Below are 18971 nucleotides of genomic sequence, written 5' to 3' on the forward strand. Positions count from 1 at the left end.
TCTCCCCTGTCCATCCCGGGGGGCAGGGCGGGCACCCTGCCCCTAGGCTCTGGGAGATGACACCTGGCTGATCAAACAATGAGCTGCTGGGGGCTGGAGGCAAACCAGAGAAAGCACAGGAGGAGGGAGGAGGAATCTGATCTAGGGACATGACTTTTGGCTGCTTTTCTGGGGGGGCGCTTTGGAATGGGGGGGGCGCCCTGCTCATCCCAGGGGACCGCCTTCCTCTGGTCTTTTGGACTCAGACCTTGACACTTTGCACTTTCCTGGAGGTGAGCAGGGGGCTGAGTTTGCCCCCTGCAGGGGCATGAGGATGGAGCTGCCGTGACCCAGTAGGACGGCAGGGTCCCTGTGAGCTGGCAGGCAGCCCGTCACTCCCCAGTCCATCCCCATTCTCCTGAACGTCAGGCTCCGAGCGCCTGTGTAAACACGCCTGGGACGGCCAGGAAAGGGAGCGAGGCAGGGAGAGAACATGGTGTTCAGGGTCTAAGACCAACCTTGATACCGCCCCAGCCCTGGTGCTGCAGGAAGTCCACGGGCGACACGACCCCGGCCTTGAACGGGAACCGCAGGAGGAAGTCCAGCTCCACGGGGTTCAGCTCCTTCTTCATGGACAAGACCTGAAAGGCAGGGGGCTGGCTTAGCTGCTGTCCTGCAGCTGTGCGGGGGGCAGGCAGACAGGGGCACACGTCCCCCCACCCCCCACTCGCAGGGGAAGCACTGACCAGCCCCCCTGGGGTCGGCCCACAACTTGGTCAGCCCCTTGTTTGTTTTCATCGGGTTGGCCAAAAAGTTCGCTTGGGTTTTTCCGTCCCTGTCGATGGCTCCCATCAGGGCACCTTCCCTGGTCTGAATTCAGGGGTGTCCCACAGCAGTGCCTCAAACCCATCGATCACCAGGAATGGTGTTAAAGTGCGGGCTTGGAGCCACTGGGTCTGAGCCGGAGCCCGAGGCTCTGCATCTCCAGACCCCTGAAGGGTCCGCTGCACGCCCCCACCTCGCCCCTCGGGGCTCCTTGTGGTGCTGGGTCCCTCCCAGCGCCCCAAGGCCAGACGTTACCTGAAACGCCACCTGTGCAAGGAAGATGAGCTTGTCACGCTCGAAGAGCCCGCGGGCCGTGTACATGTACACCGAGTAGGTGATCTCGTCCGTCAGATTGATCACGCGCTGTTTGACCTCGTCGGCGGGGGTGGTCTTCTGGATGGCCTTCTCGAACACCACGTTGAAGGCCTGGGGGTGTCACCGGAGGCAGGGGCTTGGGGACGGCCCCTGAGGCTGCTCCACGCTGCCCATGCCGGCTCTGGTTGGTTTCCGTTGGGGGTGGGGGTCTGGGGACACTGCTCAGACCCTCTCTCCCTGGGCTGGTGCTGGTCAGACCTGGCGCCCCAGCTCCTGGCGCCCCTCACGCCCACCTGCAGCCCGGACCCTGAGGGCCGCAGCCCCGGGCCCGGAGGCCGCAGCCCCAGGCCTGGAGGCAGCCGCACCTTGAGTGAGAACTGGTAGATGGGGTTGATCTTGTTGAGGTCGTTCAGGATGAAGTACAGCAGGGACGCCCTCGCCGCGGCTGGCCGGTAGTTCTCTCTCGCCTCGTTAATTTTAACTTCTGTAATTTTTGCCTCTTGCACCTTGAAACAAACAGTCACTCAGGGTAGAAGACCTAAGTAGACTTTTCTCCAAAGAAGATAGGCAGATGGCCTAGAGGCACATGGAAATATGCTCACCATTGCTGATTGTTAGAAAAAATACACATCAAAACCACAATGAGGTGTCACCTCACACCAGACAGAATGGCCTTCCTTAAAAAGCCTACAAGTCCTGGAGAGGGTGTGGAGCAAAGGGAGTCCTTTGCTGCTCCCACTGTTGGTGGAAATGTAAGTTGGCGCAGCCACGATGGAGAACAGTGTGGAGATTCCTCAGAAAACTGGAAATAGAACTACCATATGATCTGGCAATCCCACTCCTGGGCGTATAACTAGACAAACTATAATTCAAAAAAATGCATGCAGCCCTGTGTTTATAGCAGCACCATTCACAATAGTCAAGACACGGAAAGGACTTGAATGTCCACCAACAGATGAAGATGACGTGCCTGGTGGGCATCCGTGCCCCCGACCCTGTCCTGGGGCCCCTGTGAGGCTGTGACTTCTCAACGACCGCCAGCCCACCGGCCACGCCCGCTGTGTGCTATGGCTGGGGGTACGAGGGCATGGGACCCCGAGACGGTTTCTTACTTTCTCCTCAATCTCACTGGCCGTGTGTTTGGTGGTCTCCAGGTTTTCCACTAAGGCAGTGTCTCCCAGAAAGTTCCCCGATGCGGCCGACAGCCGGGCCAGCAGAGAATCCTCCAGCTCTTTCAGAACAATCTTAAATTCATTCTGGGACTTGGTGAGATTCGCCTGCAAGCGGGACAGAGACCCGGGAAGGGAACTCAATTGCTGGCACGGCCTGGCCTCCCCATCTGGGGGGCTCGGGGGTTCAGAGCCTCTCGACAGCTTAGCCGAGGCCCCTGCAGCTGCCTGTCACGTGCAGTCAGCAAGGGTGTAGGAGCCACAGTGGGACCGGGGACCCCTGTGAGCCCATGGGTGTGGCTCAGACTGCCCAGGAGGGGACTGGTACACTGGGGCTGGTAGCAAAGACATTCTCGTGGGGCTGGAGTTCAGTGCTTTTGGGCGTCTGGGGCGCCGCTGTGGACTCCCGTTCTCTCAGTGATGTCGTCACTTGATTTAGAATCAGGTTTGGGGGGTCGCTGGGGAGGCAGAGTGACTCATTTTGTTGTATAAAGCACACTCGGTGTGATAAGCGGGGGCCCCTTCAGAGTCGCCGGACGTGTGGGCCTTGGAGACCTGCCCCCTCGGTAAGAGCCGCCCGCCCTGCTCCTGCCTCGTCGCACCTTTAGCTGCTCCAGGTCCGGGCGCTCCTTCGCCACCACGGCGGCCAAGAGCTGGTCCTCCAGCCCGTCCCTGGTGACCAGGAAGTTGATCAGGGTGCACTGGGCCTGCATCTCGGGCTTGTAGTGGGGGTTGAAGTACTTGGTGTGCAAGATCAGGCGGAAGTTGGGGTGGTACTCCACCTCCTTGTCGCCGATCTTAATGTACCTGTGGTCGGTGGAGGGAGGTATTAGGAGGGGCCCCCCCAACCCCCGGTGACCTCGGGACAGTGGCACAGACGCCCCCAGGACTCCCGCCAGCCTGGGAGGACAGTCCAGACTTCTAAACGGAATGTCACTATAAAGCTGCTTAGAAGGAAGTTCTTCCAGAAGCCATCTGCACAATTTCCCACTTAACCAGGAAACCATTTCCCTCTAATGTACATGAAATTGGGACTTCCTGATGGTCCCGGTGTTAAGAATCTGCCTTCCAAAGCAGGGGGTGCGGGTTCAATCCCTGGTCGGGGAACTGAGATCCCACCAGCCAAGGGACAGCTATGCCCTCGAGCTTCAACTAACGTCCGATGCAGCCAAAATAACAAAAGGAAAAAATTTTTAATAAAAAACAAATGCATAAAATCATGGTGTATTGTGTTGGGGTTCACCTTGATGAATAATCTGAAACGGGAAAAAAGAAAATGGAAAACCTTTTCTCCTTGGGGGTGCCACCAGCGTTTCTAGAGAAAGCACCTGCTCTTTCTCTGGCTGGCCTGTTCTGGTCTTACAGGAAGTTCACTCAGCCCTGGCTGCACGCCTTACTCATGTGGGAGCCTCTGAAGAAACACTTGGGCCTGGGCTGCCCCCCAAGGCCATTAACATAGAAAGACACTGACCCCCAAATTCAGAACAGCAGGACATCTGGGAGCTCCCCGCGCGAACCTGATGAGCAGCCAGGAATGCAGGTCGGCTCACCCTTGGTAGTGGTTCCTTCTCTCTGGCTCCCCACTCTGCTACCCCCCTTTCTGGCTGAGCTCACTTCTGGGGCGGGGCCTCTAATTTCACCCCTGGGTATCACCACTCAGGCCAGGCCTTCCTCAGAGTCTAGCATATCAGTACATTTGTCACCTCTATTCTGGGCTTCTGCCTACACCCCTGCATTTATAGGCGACTCAGATCGACTATGACCTTTGCATTTTCAAAGTTGATTTACATTTTTATGTTAGAAAAGTAAGATAAGCTCAGTGCATCAACCAATGAATGGATAAACAGAATGTGGCAGATCCACAGAATGGAATATTATTCAGCCGTAAAAAAGAACAAAGTATGCATGCTTACTTCAGCTCGAAAAGATACTCAGGGAAACCAGGTACAAATGTCCTAAATGCCACTGGATTGGTTACTTTTGGTTAATTTTGCATTATATGAATCTCAGCTGAATAGGAAGAAATAGTAATACTGACTCAAGATTTGCAAAATGCATGAAAACAGGAAAAAAGATGACCATGAAGGATGGCCGTCTGCAGGCAATCGCTGATGCAGCATTGGTGTAGGTCTTCCAGCGGCCCCGCCCAGGGGGCTTCCCCGCTCATGCCCGTCGGTGTTTTGTTGAAGCCCCTGCAGCTCCGAGGAAAGGAGAGGCCCTGCCCTTCCTCTCCATCCGGAGGCCAGACCTCAGCGCTGAGGACCATCAGGTGGGGGAACCTGTCACTCACTTTCCCTTTTTGATTGTGTTCCTGCCCAGCAGGGGGTCCAGAACCGGGTCGATGGTCTCGCCAATGTTCTCGATGAGCAAGGTGTCCCCTTCCGAGATGGCCTGCTCGATGATGTCCAGGTAGCTGTGGGCACAGCACGAGGTCATGAAGGCCCCGGGGCCCGGTGACCACGCAATCGTGTGCCCCGGGAGGGACGAGAGAGGTGGCTGAGGGGCCAATAGTTTGTTCCTCTCCCAAAGGGTCCTTCCGGAGGGGAGTGCAGGACTCTCTGTGTAAATCACCCCCGGTCGGGGGCGGGGGGAGGTTTGAACATGGAGCTGCTTTGTGGCTGCAGAACTAAACATCCCACATCTGCGTTTCCTCTCACTGCCCCACACCCTGGGAAGGCTCCCGGCAGCTGTGTTATGGGCACTGCTTCTCATCTGTGATAAGAGATGGTAAGACGACCAGCCGCAGCCTCCCAGCCGGCCGCCAGTGACCAGGCAGGGCCGCCGCAGGTGGGGGTCGAGGTGTTGTCGCCGCCCCTAGAGGAGCGGTGGCGAACGGGGAGAGGGGAGCAGCGAGTGTGACTCTTCACTGTCGGCGCTGTTCCCCGGGGTCTAGGAACTAAGAAAATCTACCCCGCCATGAGCCAGTTTGTTTCCAAAGACCTGCCCATTCATTTAACAAATGAAAGGCTGTGAATGGGCTTTGCAGACTTTTGGCTGAGCTAACGGGCTGGCCACTGCCTCTGGAGCCCCCACCCCGCCCGCCTCGGTGACCACGCACCTCTTCTGTCCCAGGCGGATGGCCTTCAGCTCGCTGCCATATTTGTTTTTGATCCACTTGATGCCCTGCAGCTGGGCGTCCACGATGAGGGGCCAGCGCTCCGTGTTACACAGGATGGTGGCGTTCTCTGTGGACATGCGGTCACTGGGGAGCCCCTGGTTGTTCCAGGTGGCCACGTCTGCGTCGTCGGTCAGCAGGGTCAAGGGGTCCAGACCGTTCGTGATTGGGATCGGTACCTGCCGAGGGGGGCGGTGTGGCCTGACTCACCACTCAGCGGGAAGCAGCTCTCTGAATAACATGTGGGCTGCAGGGGAAGATAGCCACTCGGGGCAGCTTGGGACCCGGCCAGAAAGGATGTCAGCATCGTCCGCGCCGGGCCGCCGTCTGCACCCCGGCTACCCTACAGCCTCCGCCTTGTTCATCGCAGGAGCCACGGTGAGACCTGGCTGGGTCTGCACCCCACCCCGCGGACCTCCCCACCCCACGGACCTCCCCACATGTCCTGAGTGATGAACGCCACGGGACCTCTTACCTTTAAATGGTTTATGTAAGGGATCCAAAACCTCTCCATCAGCTCATTGCGGTATTTCTTGGTGAAGTAGCCCACGTAGGAGACGAAGGCGGAGATCAGCAGGACGTCCCCGCACAGCGTGACCCCCTGGCTTTTGAAGTTCTCCACCGACTCGGCCCAGCGGACGTTTTCTGACGCCAGTCCTCCTACCAGCCTGAGGTGGGGGCCGGGGGTAAGTGGGCGAAGCCCGTGCTCCGGGCGGGTGAGAGGGCGGGCTGGAGGACTGGGAAAGCTGTGCTCCCACCTTTACCACGGACCTCATGGCTTCAAAGCCTTCCTTTGCCCAGTAGTTCAGGAACAAACATGCGTTTTGGGGAGTTTGGGGGAGAAAACGCTTTAGGGAAGCAAAACTAAAGCTTTCTGGGTGAGGTTGGGGACGCCGAGCTTCCTTCCCCAGGGTGCTGGCATCACGTGCAATCCGATGCTATCTGACCACGTGACCTGACCGCCGAGGCCGCTGCCTGGACACCGCTGAGCACACGCTCTGGGCAGCGGCCAGTCCGGTGGCGGCCACCTGGCCCCGCGTGGGGTGGGGACTCCAGGCTGTGCTTCATGCTTCTCAAGTCACTAGCCCGAGGGCTGGTCCCCGACCCTGAACGGCACACCCGGCGTCCGGGAGCAGGGCCAGGTTTGAGGAAGTACAGATGCCCGATTAGGCTCATGGAGGTGTGTCTCTAGCACCACCTGAGCAGTCCTTCTTCCCGGGGACTGAAAGACCACCTCTGACTGTCCTGGCAGAGGTGAGTCCACATCCTACCGGAGGCAGGTAGGCAGCCTGGGGACCTTCCAGGGTTAATCCTCACGACTCTCTGTGCTCAGAAAGTGGGGGCTGCACCTGGGGCTTATCCCCCCAGAGGCCGTTCTGCGGGCTCATCCTTTCTGCGGGTGGGGGTCTGAGGACAGGACGGGTCTTGTGATGGGGTGGGCGGGCGAGGCACCTGTTAGCCAGCGAGATCACCCTATTGGTGGCGTCAGCCTCCTGCTGGCACTTGATCTTCTCGGCCGTCGCCTTCTCGAATGCTGACGTCAGGTTGCTCAGGTTGGCATTGAGTTCCTGGAAGAACCAGGTGAGAAGGCCCTGAAACTGGGGAACACCGGGGACCCTTGTCTCTCCCGGGAATAAAGCAGCTGAGCCCTGGGAGGGCTGAGGTCCCCGAGGGGCCTGAGGGCCACAAGGCTGAGGCAGGCGGCCTCTGGGGTGTTCCGGGCCCCACATCAGATGCTCAGCAATTCACAGGGGTGGCCAGGCCGACCCCTCTCAGGTGGAAATGGTGGCTGGCTGCGCCGGCGGGCCGCACTCACAGCGATCTTGTTCTTGATGCGGGAGAGCTTCTCCTGGGCCTCGGCCAGCTCGGCGTTGGCCTCCTCCAGGGCCTGCCTCTTGGGCGCCACGTCGCAGTAGACCTCGTAGAAGCGGACGATGTTGATGCACCAGGAGCACAGGCCTGCGGCAGCTGTGGACTTGGAGCGGATGAACTCGGGGTCGAAGGTCGGGTTGCCTTGGTAGGGCCTGGGGAGCGAGCGACAGCGGGCTGGGATGCAGGCTCCCGCCACCCTGCACCTGCCTCCACCTGCACGTCTGTCTGCGCCTCCGGAGCCCATTACGAGCCATAGGAGGAGCAGAACATTCAACTTACTATCTTCTGGTGTCTTAATGATTATAGAAAGAAGACCAGACCAAAACTGAGAGTTCTAGCCTCTGGAGTGCAATTACGGCTAAGAAAGGGAAAAAAGTGAAAGTCGCTCGGTCATGTTTGACTCTTTGGGACCCCATGGACTACTATATAGTCCATGGAATTCTCCAGGCCAGAATACTGGAGTGGGTAGCCTTTCCCTTCCCAACCCAAGGATTGCACCCAGGTCTCCCACACCGCAGACAGATTCTTCACCAGCTGAGCTACAAGGGAAGCCCAAGAATACTGGAGTGGGTAGCCTATCCCTTCTGCAGGCGATCTCCCTGACCCAGGAACTGAACCAGGGTCTCCTGCATTGGAGGCGGATTCTTCATCAACTGAGCTATCAGGGAAGCCTATGGAAGGGAAAGGAAGTAGTGATTTCAAGTCCTCTGTTCTATACGATGGAAGAAAAGCTGCTTCCCGCCCTTAAATCTTCTCTGTTCCTGCTGCTTTCTATAGCTGGTTTCACTTTCATTCTCCAGCCACTCCGGCCCTTGGCAAGAAAACTGGTGTTCAGGGGTCGGCAACTTGCCCAGATTCATGCCGACAGGAAGTGTTGGAACCAGCGCCCAGTTCTCCAGCATCACTGTAGAGGCTAAGGCTCTACAAGTGAGACTTCAAAGAGGTGACATTACAGGTGTTATCTTACAAAAGTGATGAGGAGCAATGCCCGCAGATGCAGTTAAGAAGCTCCAGAAACTAGTGTTTTTAAAATAACGGCGACATCACTGAGCATTAACGGACAGAGCTGTCTGGAGAACGAATTCTGAATGGATGATTCAAAATGGTAATTGAAGAGTGATTGGAGTTTAGGTGGGGAACACAGCCCATCACCTCCTCTCTCTGGCATTTTTTACACTCTGTTTAGGCAGTGGGTCTACGTCTATTAAGCACACTCCAGACAGAATGGGGAGGTGACAGTTGCGAAGTTTGCTGGGTGAAAAGGAGAAGACATTTATCATAGCACTATTTATGATGGCAGAAACGGAGACAGCCTAGACCCTCAACAGTGCAGGTATAGTTAATTACAATTCATCTGTGATTAAAAAAAAAAAAGTGAAACAGTTCAAGTGTTTTGACAAGATAGGGAAAGGATTTTTTCTCCTGCAATGTTAAGTAAAAAATAAAAAGCAGAACAGATAACTGCATATATACAGTATTCTCTCAACTGCCAGGGGGAAAATCTTTAGAAAAAAGACTGAAAGGAAACATGCCAAATATTGACACAGACCACTTGCTGGAAGTGGGTCTGTAGGTGTTTTTCTTAAACTTTACACTAGTCCTGAGTCATCAAATGTTTTTTAGTCGTCCAGCTGTCTTCTGATACAGATGGAACTAAGAGGTTGAGGTCTCTCCTGGAGTCACTGGGGTCATGGGAAGGTCTCCTTTTCTTGCTTGGGGTCAGGTCAGCTTGGCCCTGAAATTGGGTTGCCAGGGGATGGCCAGGCACAGAGTGCTCACAAGTGTGTGTGCGCTAAGTCACTTCAGTTGCATTCAACTCTTTGTGACCCCCATGGACTGCCGCCCACCAGGCTCCTCTGTTTATGCGATTCTCCAGGCAAGAATACTGGAGTAGACTGCCATGCCCTCCTCCACGGGATCTTCCTGCCCCAAGGACCGAACCTGTGTCTTTTATGTCTCCTGCATTGGCAGGTGGGGTTCTTTGCCACTAGCGCCACCTGGGAAGCCTGCTCACAAGTGCAGTGCTCACCAATGCTAGTGTTACTGGATTTACGGGGCAAATGTGGGAGTGCCCACTCTACACACCCTTTCCAAGTCCCCCCTCGAGAAACGGACTGGGACCTGGGACCCTTTGCTGCAGTGGCTGCGCCTGGACAAATGTCTCCTTGAGCAACAAATGCAAAGAAACTAAGGTGCCAGGAGCAAAAGCAGGGTCCTGTGCATGATCCCTGCATGCAGCACCACCAGGGGGGTGGGCAGACCACCCCTCCGACCCTACCCTTCAATCCACCCCTACCCTCACCCCATTTAAGAAGCCAGATCGACCAAGGTTGGGGAGACAGAGGGTGATGAGGCTCCCCCCAAGCTGGGATCACGTTTCACCTTGATGCCCAGTTAGCTCAGGTACAGATAGATGCACCCAGACTGTTGCCTGCTGGCTTTGGGGTCCCGCCTTGCTCTATGCCACCCAAGAACCTGCCCTGTCCCCAGCAAGCACAGGCTTTCCTTGGGACGCAGTGTGGGGCGAGGGACAGGCAGGAAGATTTGCGACCACACAGGGCCTGGGCATGATGTGCTCCTGACAGGCTGAGACCTGGGTGGGCCCCATGGGGGTGGCTGAGCCCCAACTCACTTGAACGCTTTCAGGCAAGCCTCGGGGATGTGCTCCTTGTCGAACTTTTTCAAGGAGTCCAGGAAGGTGTCCACCTTGCCCATCATGATTTTCGCAGCTTTCCAGCTCTTGTCCTTGGGGATCTTGCCCCCGGGTGCAGTCAGAATCATCACAGCAGCTGTGACATTGACCACGGCATCCGGGGGGGACCCGAAGGACTTCAGCTCTGTTAGGTTGTTCTGCAGAGACAGGTGGATGGACCTGAGTGGGGATTTAGCCCTGAGCAGGACCAGGAGGTCCCCGGCGATGACCCCATGGCATCTCCTCTCAGCTCAGGGGTCCCGGTCCCTGATTCTTCCTCCTTCTCCTGCCCTCACCTTGTTCAGAGTGTCAAGGGCCTCTTGTGCAGCCAGCAGGGCCGGCTCTGCCTTGGCCAGGTCCGTTTCACAGGCCTTTTGTTTCTCGGTGACATTCTGGAAGGAAGCCAGATGGGAAAGATGGATGCTGGGGCCCATGTGGATGGCGCATGTGAAGGGGGACCCTGAAGGGTGGCGAGGAGGGGTGAGGAGGGCCGCTCCCCTCTGCTCTCACTCTCTGGGTCACTGTCCGGAGCCCGCCTTCTTGCCCCTCAATGCCTGCTGCCTCCTTTGCCCCAAAACACTCAGGTCAGAAGGTGCTGGGCATCAGCTGACTTGGGATTCAGGAAGGGGAACAGTGCCTTCTCTTGGCTCCAGCTTCCAGGCCCAGAGGAGAAACCTGGGGCCATGCAGGCCACCCCCCAGGGCTTTGAGGCCTCTTCTCTTGGTGCCATTGTGTATTCCCTCCAGATTGGGCTGGTTTCGGAGGTGGAGGTCATCTTCCTCTTAAAGTGCGAACGCCCTCATTCACACATCCATTCATTCATTCACACATGCATGCATTCACTCGCTGTGTCAGGAAGAACCTCTTTGAGCTTCTAGGCACCAGAGAGATGGGGAGAAGCTTCCTATCGATCAGTCAGGACCCGAGTGACAGCAGAGGGAGACACCAAGGACATGGGGGGCTGCGGGCTGTGCTGGGCACGGGGGCAGGCGGACCTCCCGGAGCAGCCCACGCTGTGCCCGACTTCAGGGAACAGGGCGTGGAAGGAGCTGACTCGGCCGGTGGTGCTGGGAGCAGCCCCCAGCCTCCCTGGAGTATGCCTGGGTGGGCTCTTTCGGGATCAGGGGTTGGAGAGGGGCAGGCGCCCAGACATTAAGCTGCATGTGAGTATCGAATGGTAGGTCCCAGGGTTCGGGATGCAGGTGCGGGCCCTGGATCGGATCCTGGCTGTATCACTTGCTAATTTTGAGACATCAGGCACGTTGCCGACCACCCTAACAGGGCTGTGGTCATGCAATTGACCGTGAGGGATGGAGGGGAGCTCCTGGGACCCTCCTTCGTTCCAGCGCTGGTGGGAAGGGCTTCCCCCTCCTGTCTATCGGCTGTGGGAGGAGGCTGACTCAGGCCCTCTCAAGAGACAGCAGACAATTACTGAGGCTCTTAATTTAGACCCTCAGGCAGAGGCATGACTGATGATGCAAAGGGCATGCAGACAGGGGCGATGAGAAATCAGCCTGACCACAGGGACCTTCAGCGTGGAGCCCACCAGAGTTGGGGGTGTCGGAACCTCTGGGGGCTCCCGGTGTAGGAAGTCTGAGGCCCAGGGCTCTGAGGCCATCTTCTCAAGCCTTGATGTGCTCACATGAGCATGTCCCTCAGATGCAGACCCAGTTCAGCAGAACTGGGGTCTGGGAACCTGCATTTCTTACCAGCTCAGGAGATGCCACTGCGGGGGCCTGGGAGGGCAGCCCGCTGCTGAGCCGGGGGCCCTGCGTTTGGGGGAGGTGCCCGTCCTGCGGGGGTCCTGCTGGGTTGCCCGGGCCCATGGGGAGATCCTGGTCACTCAGGGAAGGCGCCCAGCTGAGCGGAGCTGCCCACCGCCTACCTTGTTGATGACCTCCACCTTGATCTCCTCCTCGTCAGCAATGGCTTTCTCCTTGCTGACTTTCTCAGTCTCCACACCCACCACGTGGATCAGCTTGTCTGCATTCTCATTTTTCTGCTTGAGCTCTGCCTCCTGAACTGCCAGCTTGGCTTTTAAATCATCCACCTGGAGGGGGAGGTGAGGGAGACGGGCAGGCTGGGGTCCAGGCCAGTTGCTTACTGCTCCCTGAGATGCATTGCTCAGTGCTTTTTTAGCTTCTCCAAGGTAAGTATTCATTGAGCACCAGCTGTGTACACAGGGTCATCACAAGTATAAGACCCGTTCCTGAGGCTCGGGGAAGCAGCAGTCAAGGTGGCCGGGGTGCCGAGGTGTCGTGGGGAGGCTGGTGGGGCTGTGAGAGCTGGGGGTCGGGGATGAAATGCTCCCTTGGGTACTCAGGTGAGGCCCCAAGCGGCCAGGTGGAGGGGGTACTGGGAAGTGGTGAGTGATGGGGTGAGACATCCTTCTCCATCTGGGTGATTTCTACCATCAGGGAAGCCCCTCGGTGCTGTAACTGCCCTCTCCTGGGCTCATTCACTGTGTCCTAGGACCACTTCTGGAAGGTACATTTGGGGAAATGAAACGCCCGCTGGGCCTGGCTCCTCTTTCTTTTCTCTCCAGGGAGGGGACAGGCCACTTCTCGGCTCCTGTAAGCACTTTCTTGGACATCCCGCACCACTGTGTCCCCCTCTCGACCCCCATGGGGTGGCCAGATGTGTGCAGCACCACCTGTGTCAGGGGTCGTCCCCCACCTGCAGCTTTGGCCGGGAGGCAGGGATTCGGGGGCTGTTTACCAGGCTCCCCGGGGAGACGCCAACAGTGGGCAGTAAAGAGGGAGCCCGGGCCACACCAGGGAAGACACTCAAAACCAGGCAGAAGACTAAAAAATTAATGTGGCGTGAAAGTACGGCAGACGCTATTCCATCGGGACGTGGCAGTGTGAATGGCACTCTAGGATGGACCCGCCTTCCTGGGCTGCACTCGACGGGACGAGCAAAGCCCTCCAGACTCGGAGGACCCCGCTCCCCCGGGAAGCATCTGACGTAGCATCAGCATCCCGAGAGGATCTGGGACCCACTGTCAAGGTCAACACCCAGACCCTCACTCCAGTTTACAAGGGGAAGTTTCCCCAAGGCAGGGGTCCTGGTCCCCTTACCAACACGTCACGCATCTGGGGGAAGGTTCCGGGAGCGCGGCCCGTGGCCCCACCCTCCTCTTACCTGAGAGGCCGTGCTCTGTAGCTTCATCAGCCCGTTCTCCAGCCTCTCGATTTTGGCGACCAGCTCCATCCTCTTCTTGGCCAGCAGGTTCTGGTACAGCTTGATCTGCTCCAGGAAGGTTTTGGGCGTGGTGTAGTTGTAGCGCCTCTCGGTGGCCAGGTACACCTTGGACATCTCGTTGACGGTCGTGTGCACGTAGGACATAAAGAGGCTGATGGAGGCCTTGACTTCCGGCTACAGAGACAAGGCAGGCCCATTCACCCCCCAGTGCCCTGGTGGGAGGGACCCAGGGGAAGAGGAGGCTGCTGGCCGTAGTGGACCAAAGGGGGGTTCCCTTACTTGCCAAGGACCCTGGATGAGAGGTACCACCTCTCAGTCTTGGCGGCTCCAGTGCCCAGTGAGGGTCGAGACGACAAGGCCTGCAGGGCTCTCGTGGGCAGTGGTGACACTGCACCATCAGGGCACCCTTCCACAGCCGAGGTTACGACTGTTCTGTGAGTCACACATGCCCGTATTCAACGTATTTGAATAACCAGTTTAAGTCTGCAAGCATGTATTGGGCATTTCCTGTTGTGGGCCTAGAGGGTTAGCAACTCCTTTCCCAGCCTCCTCTGTCCTGTGTCCACATCAGGATCATAGCCCCTAACCACCTGGGCCCCCCCAAACTGCCCGAAGACAAGCAATGGGAGCTTTGCCCCACGAATTGTCTGAGCAAAATTTGTACACATGTGCTAAGTTGCTTCAGTCATGTCTGACTCTTTGAGACCCCATGGATGGCAACCCACCAGGCTTCTCTGTCCATTGGGATTCTCCAGGCAAGAGTCCTGGAATGGGTTGCCCCCTCCAGGGGCTCTTTCCGATCCAAGGATTGAACCTGAATCTCCTATGTCACCTGCATTGGCAGGCGGCTTCTTTACCACTGGTGGTTTAGTTGCTAAGTCATCTCTGACTCTCTGCAACCCCATGAACTGTAGCCTGCCAGACTCCTCTGTTCATGGGATTTTCCAGGCAAGAATATTGGAGTGGGTTGCTATTTCCTTCTCCAGGGGATCTTCCCCACTCAAGGATCAAACCTTCCCCACTCAAGGATCAAACCTGGGTCTCCTCCTTTGCAGGCAGATTCCTTTCTAACTGAGCTACCAGGGAAGCCCTTCTTTGCCACTAGCGCCACCTTAATTTGGGAAGGTATTCATCCGACACATGCTTCTTTGGCATCTACTTGGCAGCCCTCACAGGTGTGGGTGGTGGGGCCATCCCCCAGTTCTAGGAGGCTCCCGCCTCTACGGTTCCCTTGGGGCGTGGAGGACACATCGTAAGAGTGGCATTCCCAGGAATGGCTCATCCTGCAACTGAACACTCTAACGGCGCAAGCAGAGAACTTTGCCCATCTTTAAAAGCTAGGGAGGAAGATAACTTCAGGCTTATTTTATCCCACCGAATAAGTGTGCAAAATAAATCAGACACAATAACCACATGGGATTTTTACCTAGGCTTGCGATCACTTGCATCAGCTGGGTCAGAGTTTAATGATCATTCCTAGCCCAGCAATGAACTCAAATGGTGAATGTGGGCACTGTCTTTCGATAAAAGACAGACACCGTAAATGAAAGGAGAAAAATAAAAGAAGACTTATATTGCCCCATTGTACTTATCTTGCCCTATAAAAGGCAGGTTACAGGTGAGGCAGCAGCCCTGGGCAGAGCCCCTCGGGCTCAGCCATGTTGGGGCCCAAGACTGGAGGGAAAAGTGTGCACCTGTATACATTCATGAAAGTAAATCCGAACTCTGCAATAGGCCCCCACCAGGGACTATGTTCAAAGCCCAAGTTTCTCCATCTGTTCTCATGTGGGCATCACACCTCCCTGAACCGACCCTGTGGGACCCAGAACCCCCAGCTGGTTGAAATAACCATCCTCCAGGCAGAGTGACTCAGGACCACAAGATCAACAAATGATGGCCTTTGTTTACAAGTCTGATATTTTGAATGTTTTGGCATTGATTTTTAAAAATACTGCAAAAAAAAAAAAATACTGCATTGAAACATCGTTGACCTTAATGAAGTTTTTGGTGCACCCTTAAGTTTTGCACCCAAGGCGAGTGCCTCACCCTAATCCCGTCCCTGGAGGTGGATGATGGGGACCCCTCCCCTCCCGGCTCTGCGCCCCAAGACTCACCTGAATCCCCTCTGTGTCCTCAAGGAAGCGCGCGCTGACGGACACCAGGGCGTCCTCTGGCCACTCGTGGAACCAGTTGATGGCCGTACAGTTGACCACAGCAGGGAATTTTCTTGCTCGCACTCGCAGGATGGAGCCCACAGGGGAGAAACACAGGATCACCTAGAAGTGGATGTGGAGGCTGTTCTTCGCCGGGGGCCGGCAATGCCAAACAGTGCTGCTTTTGCAGAAATCCCGTTTAGAAGGGAGACTCGGGTGTTTGTCTCCAGGTGCAGGGGGTGGGGGGTGGTGCGGAGAACATTCCCCGTTCTGGGCGAGCAGTGTGGCCATTGCATGATGTGGGAGTGCAGGGGAGCCCGAGCCCCCCTCAGGGGGCCCTCGCAAAGAGGGAAGGACGGCTGGGTGCTGGAAGGAGTGGGGAGTGGGCACCCACGCTGGGCAGCGAGGACGCAGGTCGCTTTAGCAGGTCTGGTCCTTGCAGGGAGGCAGAAGAGCATAGCCACCTGGCCAGGGGTGTGGAGGGGAGAGGGCAGCCGTCCTATTGGACACAGACCAGAAGGGAGAGAAGGACCCAGCGTGCACTCAGTCCAACTCGGGTAGCTTAGCCAGCGTCTCCGAGAGGGAGTGGGGAAGGTCAAGGCGAACTGATCTATTTAAACGTGCTCTATGGGGGAGGGGCGCATACAGAAAGCACTTCTTTTTGGCCACGGGGCACTTCTAACAGCCCACCTCCACCAGGCAGCCCACTGTAACTCTCCTAAGGGTTTTCCACTTCCTGCGCAAGGCAGCGCAGCCCCCAACTCCTCCCCGAGGGAAGAGCCAGCCTAGAGGACCCCCAGGACCCTCCAGGCCCGGGACCCCCTACCTTCAGATGCCTGCGCACTTTGTCAATGAAGAACTTCCAGCACGCCTCCCGGGTGTCCGTCAGGCCGAGGGACTTCACCTGGGGCCGCATGGAGGAGATGATGTTCTCCACCTCGTCGTCCGTGAACAGCCCGGGGATCTCCCCCGAGGCCAGCAGGTCGTTGATCAGCACCAGGAACTGCTCCTCAGCCACCTGGGAGTCGGTCATCAGGAACACCGAGGGGACGTTCTTCACGGCCGACTTGATGTACTGGGCGCCAAGGTCGAGCTGGACCCGGGGAAGACAGCCTCAGCCGTCTCACTGAGGAGATGCTCATTTAGAAGCACCTCCCACCACCACCCAGGGTGGGGGGCACCTGCAGATCAGCCCCGTGAGGAAAGGCAGGGCCTGTGGATGGAGACTCGGGGCCTCGAGGGGAGGAGACCCACTCGTGGAGGCACCACTCGCCACAGCGCCAAACTGCAAGCGTCCCCGGGGTCCCTCGGCTGCTGACACATTGCCGGCCTCTCACTCAGCTTAAAGCACTTCAGAGGGTCCGGCCCAGCTCTGGGGGCCACTACTCTGGCCCCGGGAAGAGGGTTCATAGAAGTCAAAAGCATGCCGCTGCCTGGCCTGGGGAGCTGACCCGGCAGGTGGGAGTTTGGCTAAGCCCCCACTCCCGTAAGTGCAGGCAGAGCGCTGGCTCACGATGAGGGACTCGTTCCATCTCTCCCTTCTCGTTGCACCACCCGATTCCAGCCTTTGTGGGTAACCGGGACTCCTGCGGCCCCCCTGCCCACCATCACACCTGAGCAATCTCTGCTGTCTTCAAGCCATCTTCCACTTTGTCTCAGAACACCACCACATCCTGCCCCTCCTCTCCCCAGATGTCCTTGATGGTATCTTGTTTTCTTGGGACCATGTCCAGGATTTTCCATGAGGCACATGATGGCCCTCGGGCTTGGATTCTGACCCTTTACCCACCCCCCACCCTGAGTCTCTGGCTTCCAGTAGGGGCCCATGGCTGTTGGTTTGACTTTATAATATAATCCTGAATGTATCTGTTATACTAACAACATATACGTTGTTAACTTCTTACTGCAACACTACTATCAGAACAATAATAATACATCTTCTAACCATTCAGGAGTCTGCTTCCCCTAATAGCATGCAAGGTCCTATAGCTCTGTTTATAGCTGTCCTTACTATCGAATCTACAGAAGCTACTTAATAAATGATGACAGTACGAGTGCAAAGCTAGCTCGTCGGGGGTGCAGGAGCAGCGAACGGGGACGACACGGATCACAGAGCTGCCGGGGCTCTTGCCAGGGAGTAAAATAGCAACAGCCACAGGTGGTCCCAGGGTGAGGTAATGGGAACGAAGCCCTCACAAGTGCAAACAGTATGATGCAATCATGAGGATAAAAGCAATATGATTAAGCTAACAGACTAGAAGCTTTATCAGTGGAGAAAACTCAGTACCGCTACACGGCTCCAGATGCAAGGATTCTCTCCACTCTGAGAGCCCTTGGGGGGTTCAGTGAGGATCTGCTCGGCTCAGCTGAGAATCCACACATGCTGATTCAATCCAGGAGGCAGGACCTACCTTACGAAGACCTCGCCCTTAAGGCTTGGGTTTAAAAATTAGAGCTGGCTAGTGTTTGATAGAGTAGCTGCGGGGACTCTGACAGGCCGGATGCTCACCTGGAGGCTGCAGACCCTGGCACAGACTGACAGCAGGGCCAAGAGCCAGCTGACCGTCCCCGTTATCCTTCCTGGGGCCCTAGCCCGCAGACCAGCACCCCCTCCTGCTGAGGTCCCAGGGCGCCAGGCTCTGGTGGGGGTCCAGACCATCCTCCCACTAAGGTCACCTGGCCAGTGACTGCCTTGCAGCCTTGAGCAGAGGGGCAGGTCCCCTGGGCCAGCCTCGTCCTGGCCCACAGACGCACCAAGGCAGAGAAAGAGGCACCGTGGGACATGGTCAAATCAATTTCAGCTCTAATCTGAGCGGTGGCCATGATAAGCTCTAGACTAATCATGTTTGACTAGCTCACAGTTCCCTGAGAGAGCAAATTTTCCGGAAAAATAAATCAATAAAAAGCCTCGGCGGCGCATCCTGGGGATGGGAGACCTGTTCGAGCTAATGTTTATTCAATTAATTCAGAGAGCAGCCCTTGCAGAACCCCAAGCAGGCAGTGAGACCGCTAGTTAGCACCGGTTCTGAATGATTGAGTCTGGAAAACCGGGAAAGACAAGGCGGCAGGCTGCGATGACCAGAGGTGAGAACCCAACCCCCTTGCCGCTGTTATCTGTGGGAACTCCAGCTCTCATCTACCGGAAACGCACACTTCTGCTTACCTTCGGCACAAGGCCGTGGGCCCTGGCCGAATGTGCCGCTGGCCTTTGCCATCTTGAGGTAAAGACCCTGCTGGTAACCATCCTGGTCTCTGTGTTGGATGCTCTATTTCGGGGAGTGGGAAGGCTCCTCCTCCCCAGCCCTCCTCCCACTGCCAAGGGTGGCTTATTGAGAGGTGATGCCCTCACCTTGAGGTCTGGGATCCCGTAGCCCTTCTTGAGGGTGATCTGGAACACGTCCAGGGCACTGATGTACGCGGCCAGGCGGGAGAGGCTCTGCTTGCCGCTGCCACCCACCCCCACCAGCAGGGCGTTGCCCCGCGGGGACTCCAGGATGCGGTTGATCCTGCAGATGTGGGCCACCGCGTCCTCGAACAGTACCTGAGAAGAGGCCGGGCCGGAGAGACCCCAGGCGTCTCGCCGGCAGGACGCGCCTCCCTCGCTCGTCCCCCGGGCCCAGCCCCAGCCCCAGCCCCACCGCTGCCCG

The 18971-nt window shown here is 57.0% G+C and overlaps 1 protein-coding gene across 1 annotated transcript in view; it reads right to left on the reverse strand.

Moving 5' to 3' along the window:
• DNAH17 (dynein axonemal heavy chain 17) overlaps positions 1–18971 on the reverse strand; it is a 93137-nt gene that overhangs the window by 14012 nt on the left and 60154 nt on the right. Inside the window, exons 53-69 of the mRNA XM_065910306.1 lie at positions 18674–18865; positions 16151–16417; positions 15286–15447; positions 13112–13345; positions 11853–12017; positions 10264–10359; positions 9908–10125; positions 7220–7427; positions 6856–6971; positions 5879–6071; positions 5347–5582; positions 4579–4701; positions 2891–3095; positions 2232–2396; positions 1485–1625; positions 1060–1230; positions 498–620 (exon numbers count right to left, since the gene is read on the reverse strand). Of these exons, the coding sequence (XP_065766378.1) occupies positions 498–620; positions 1060–1230; positions 1485–1625; positions 2232–2396; positions 2891–3095; positions 4579–4701; positions 5347–5582; positions 5879–6071; positions 6856–6971; positions 7220–7427; positions 9908–10125; positions 10264–10359; positions 11853–12017; positions 13112–13345; positions 15286–15447; positions 16151–16417; positions 18674–18865 (3015 nt within the window). The remainder of the gene's footprint in view (positions 1–497; positions 621–1059; positions 1231–1484; positions 1626–2231; positions 2397–2890; positions 3096–4578; positions 4702–5346; positions 5583–5878; positions 6072–6855; positions 6972–7219; positions 7428–9907; positions 10126–10263; positions 10360–11852; positions 12018–13111; positions 13346–15285; positions 15448–16150; positions 16418–18673; positions 18866–18971) is intronic.

The sequence above is a fragment of the Muntiacus reevesi genome, chromosome 18 (genome assembly GCF_963930625.1).
Source record: "Muntiacus reevesi chromosome 18, mMunRee1.1, whole genome shotgun sequence".
Lineage (NCBI taxonomy): Eukaryota > Metazoa > Chordata > Mammalia > Artiodactyla > Cervidae > Muntiacus > Muntiacus reevesi.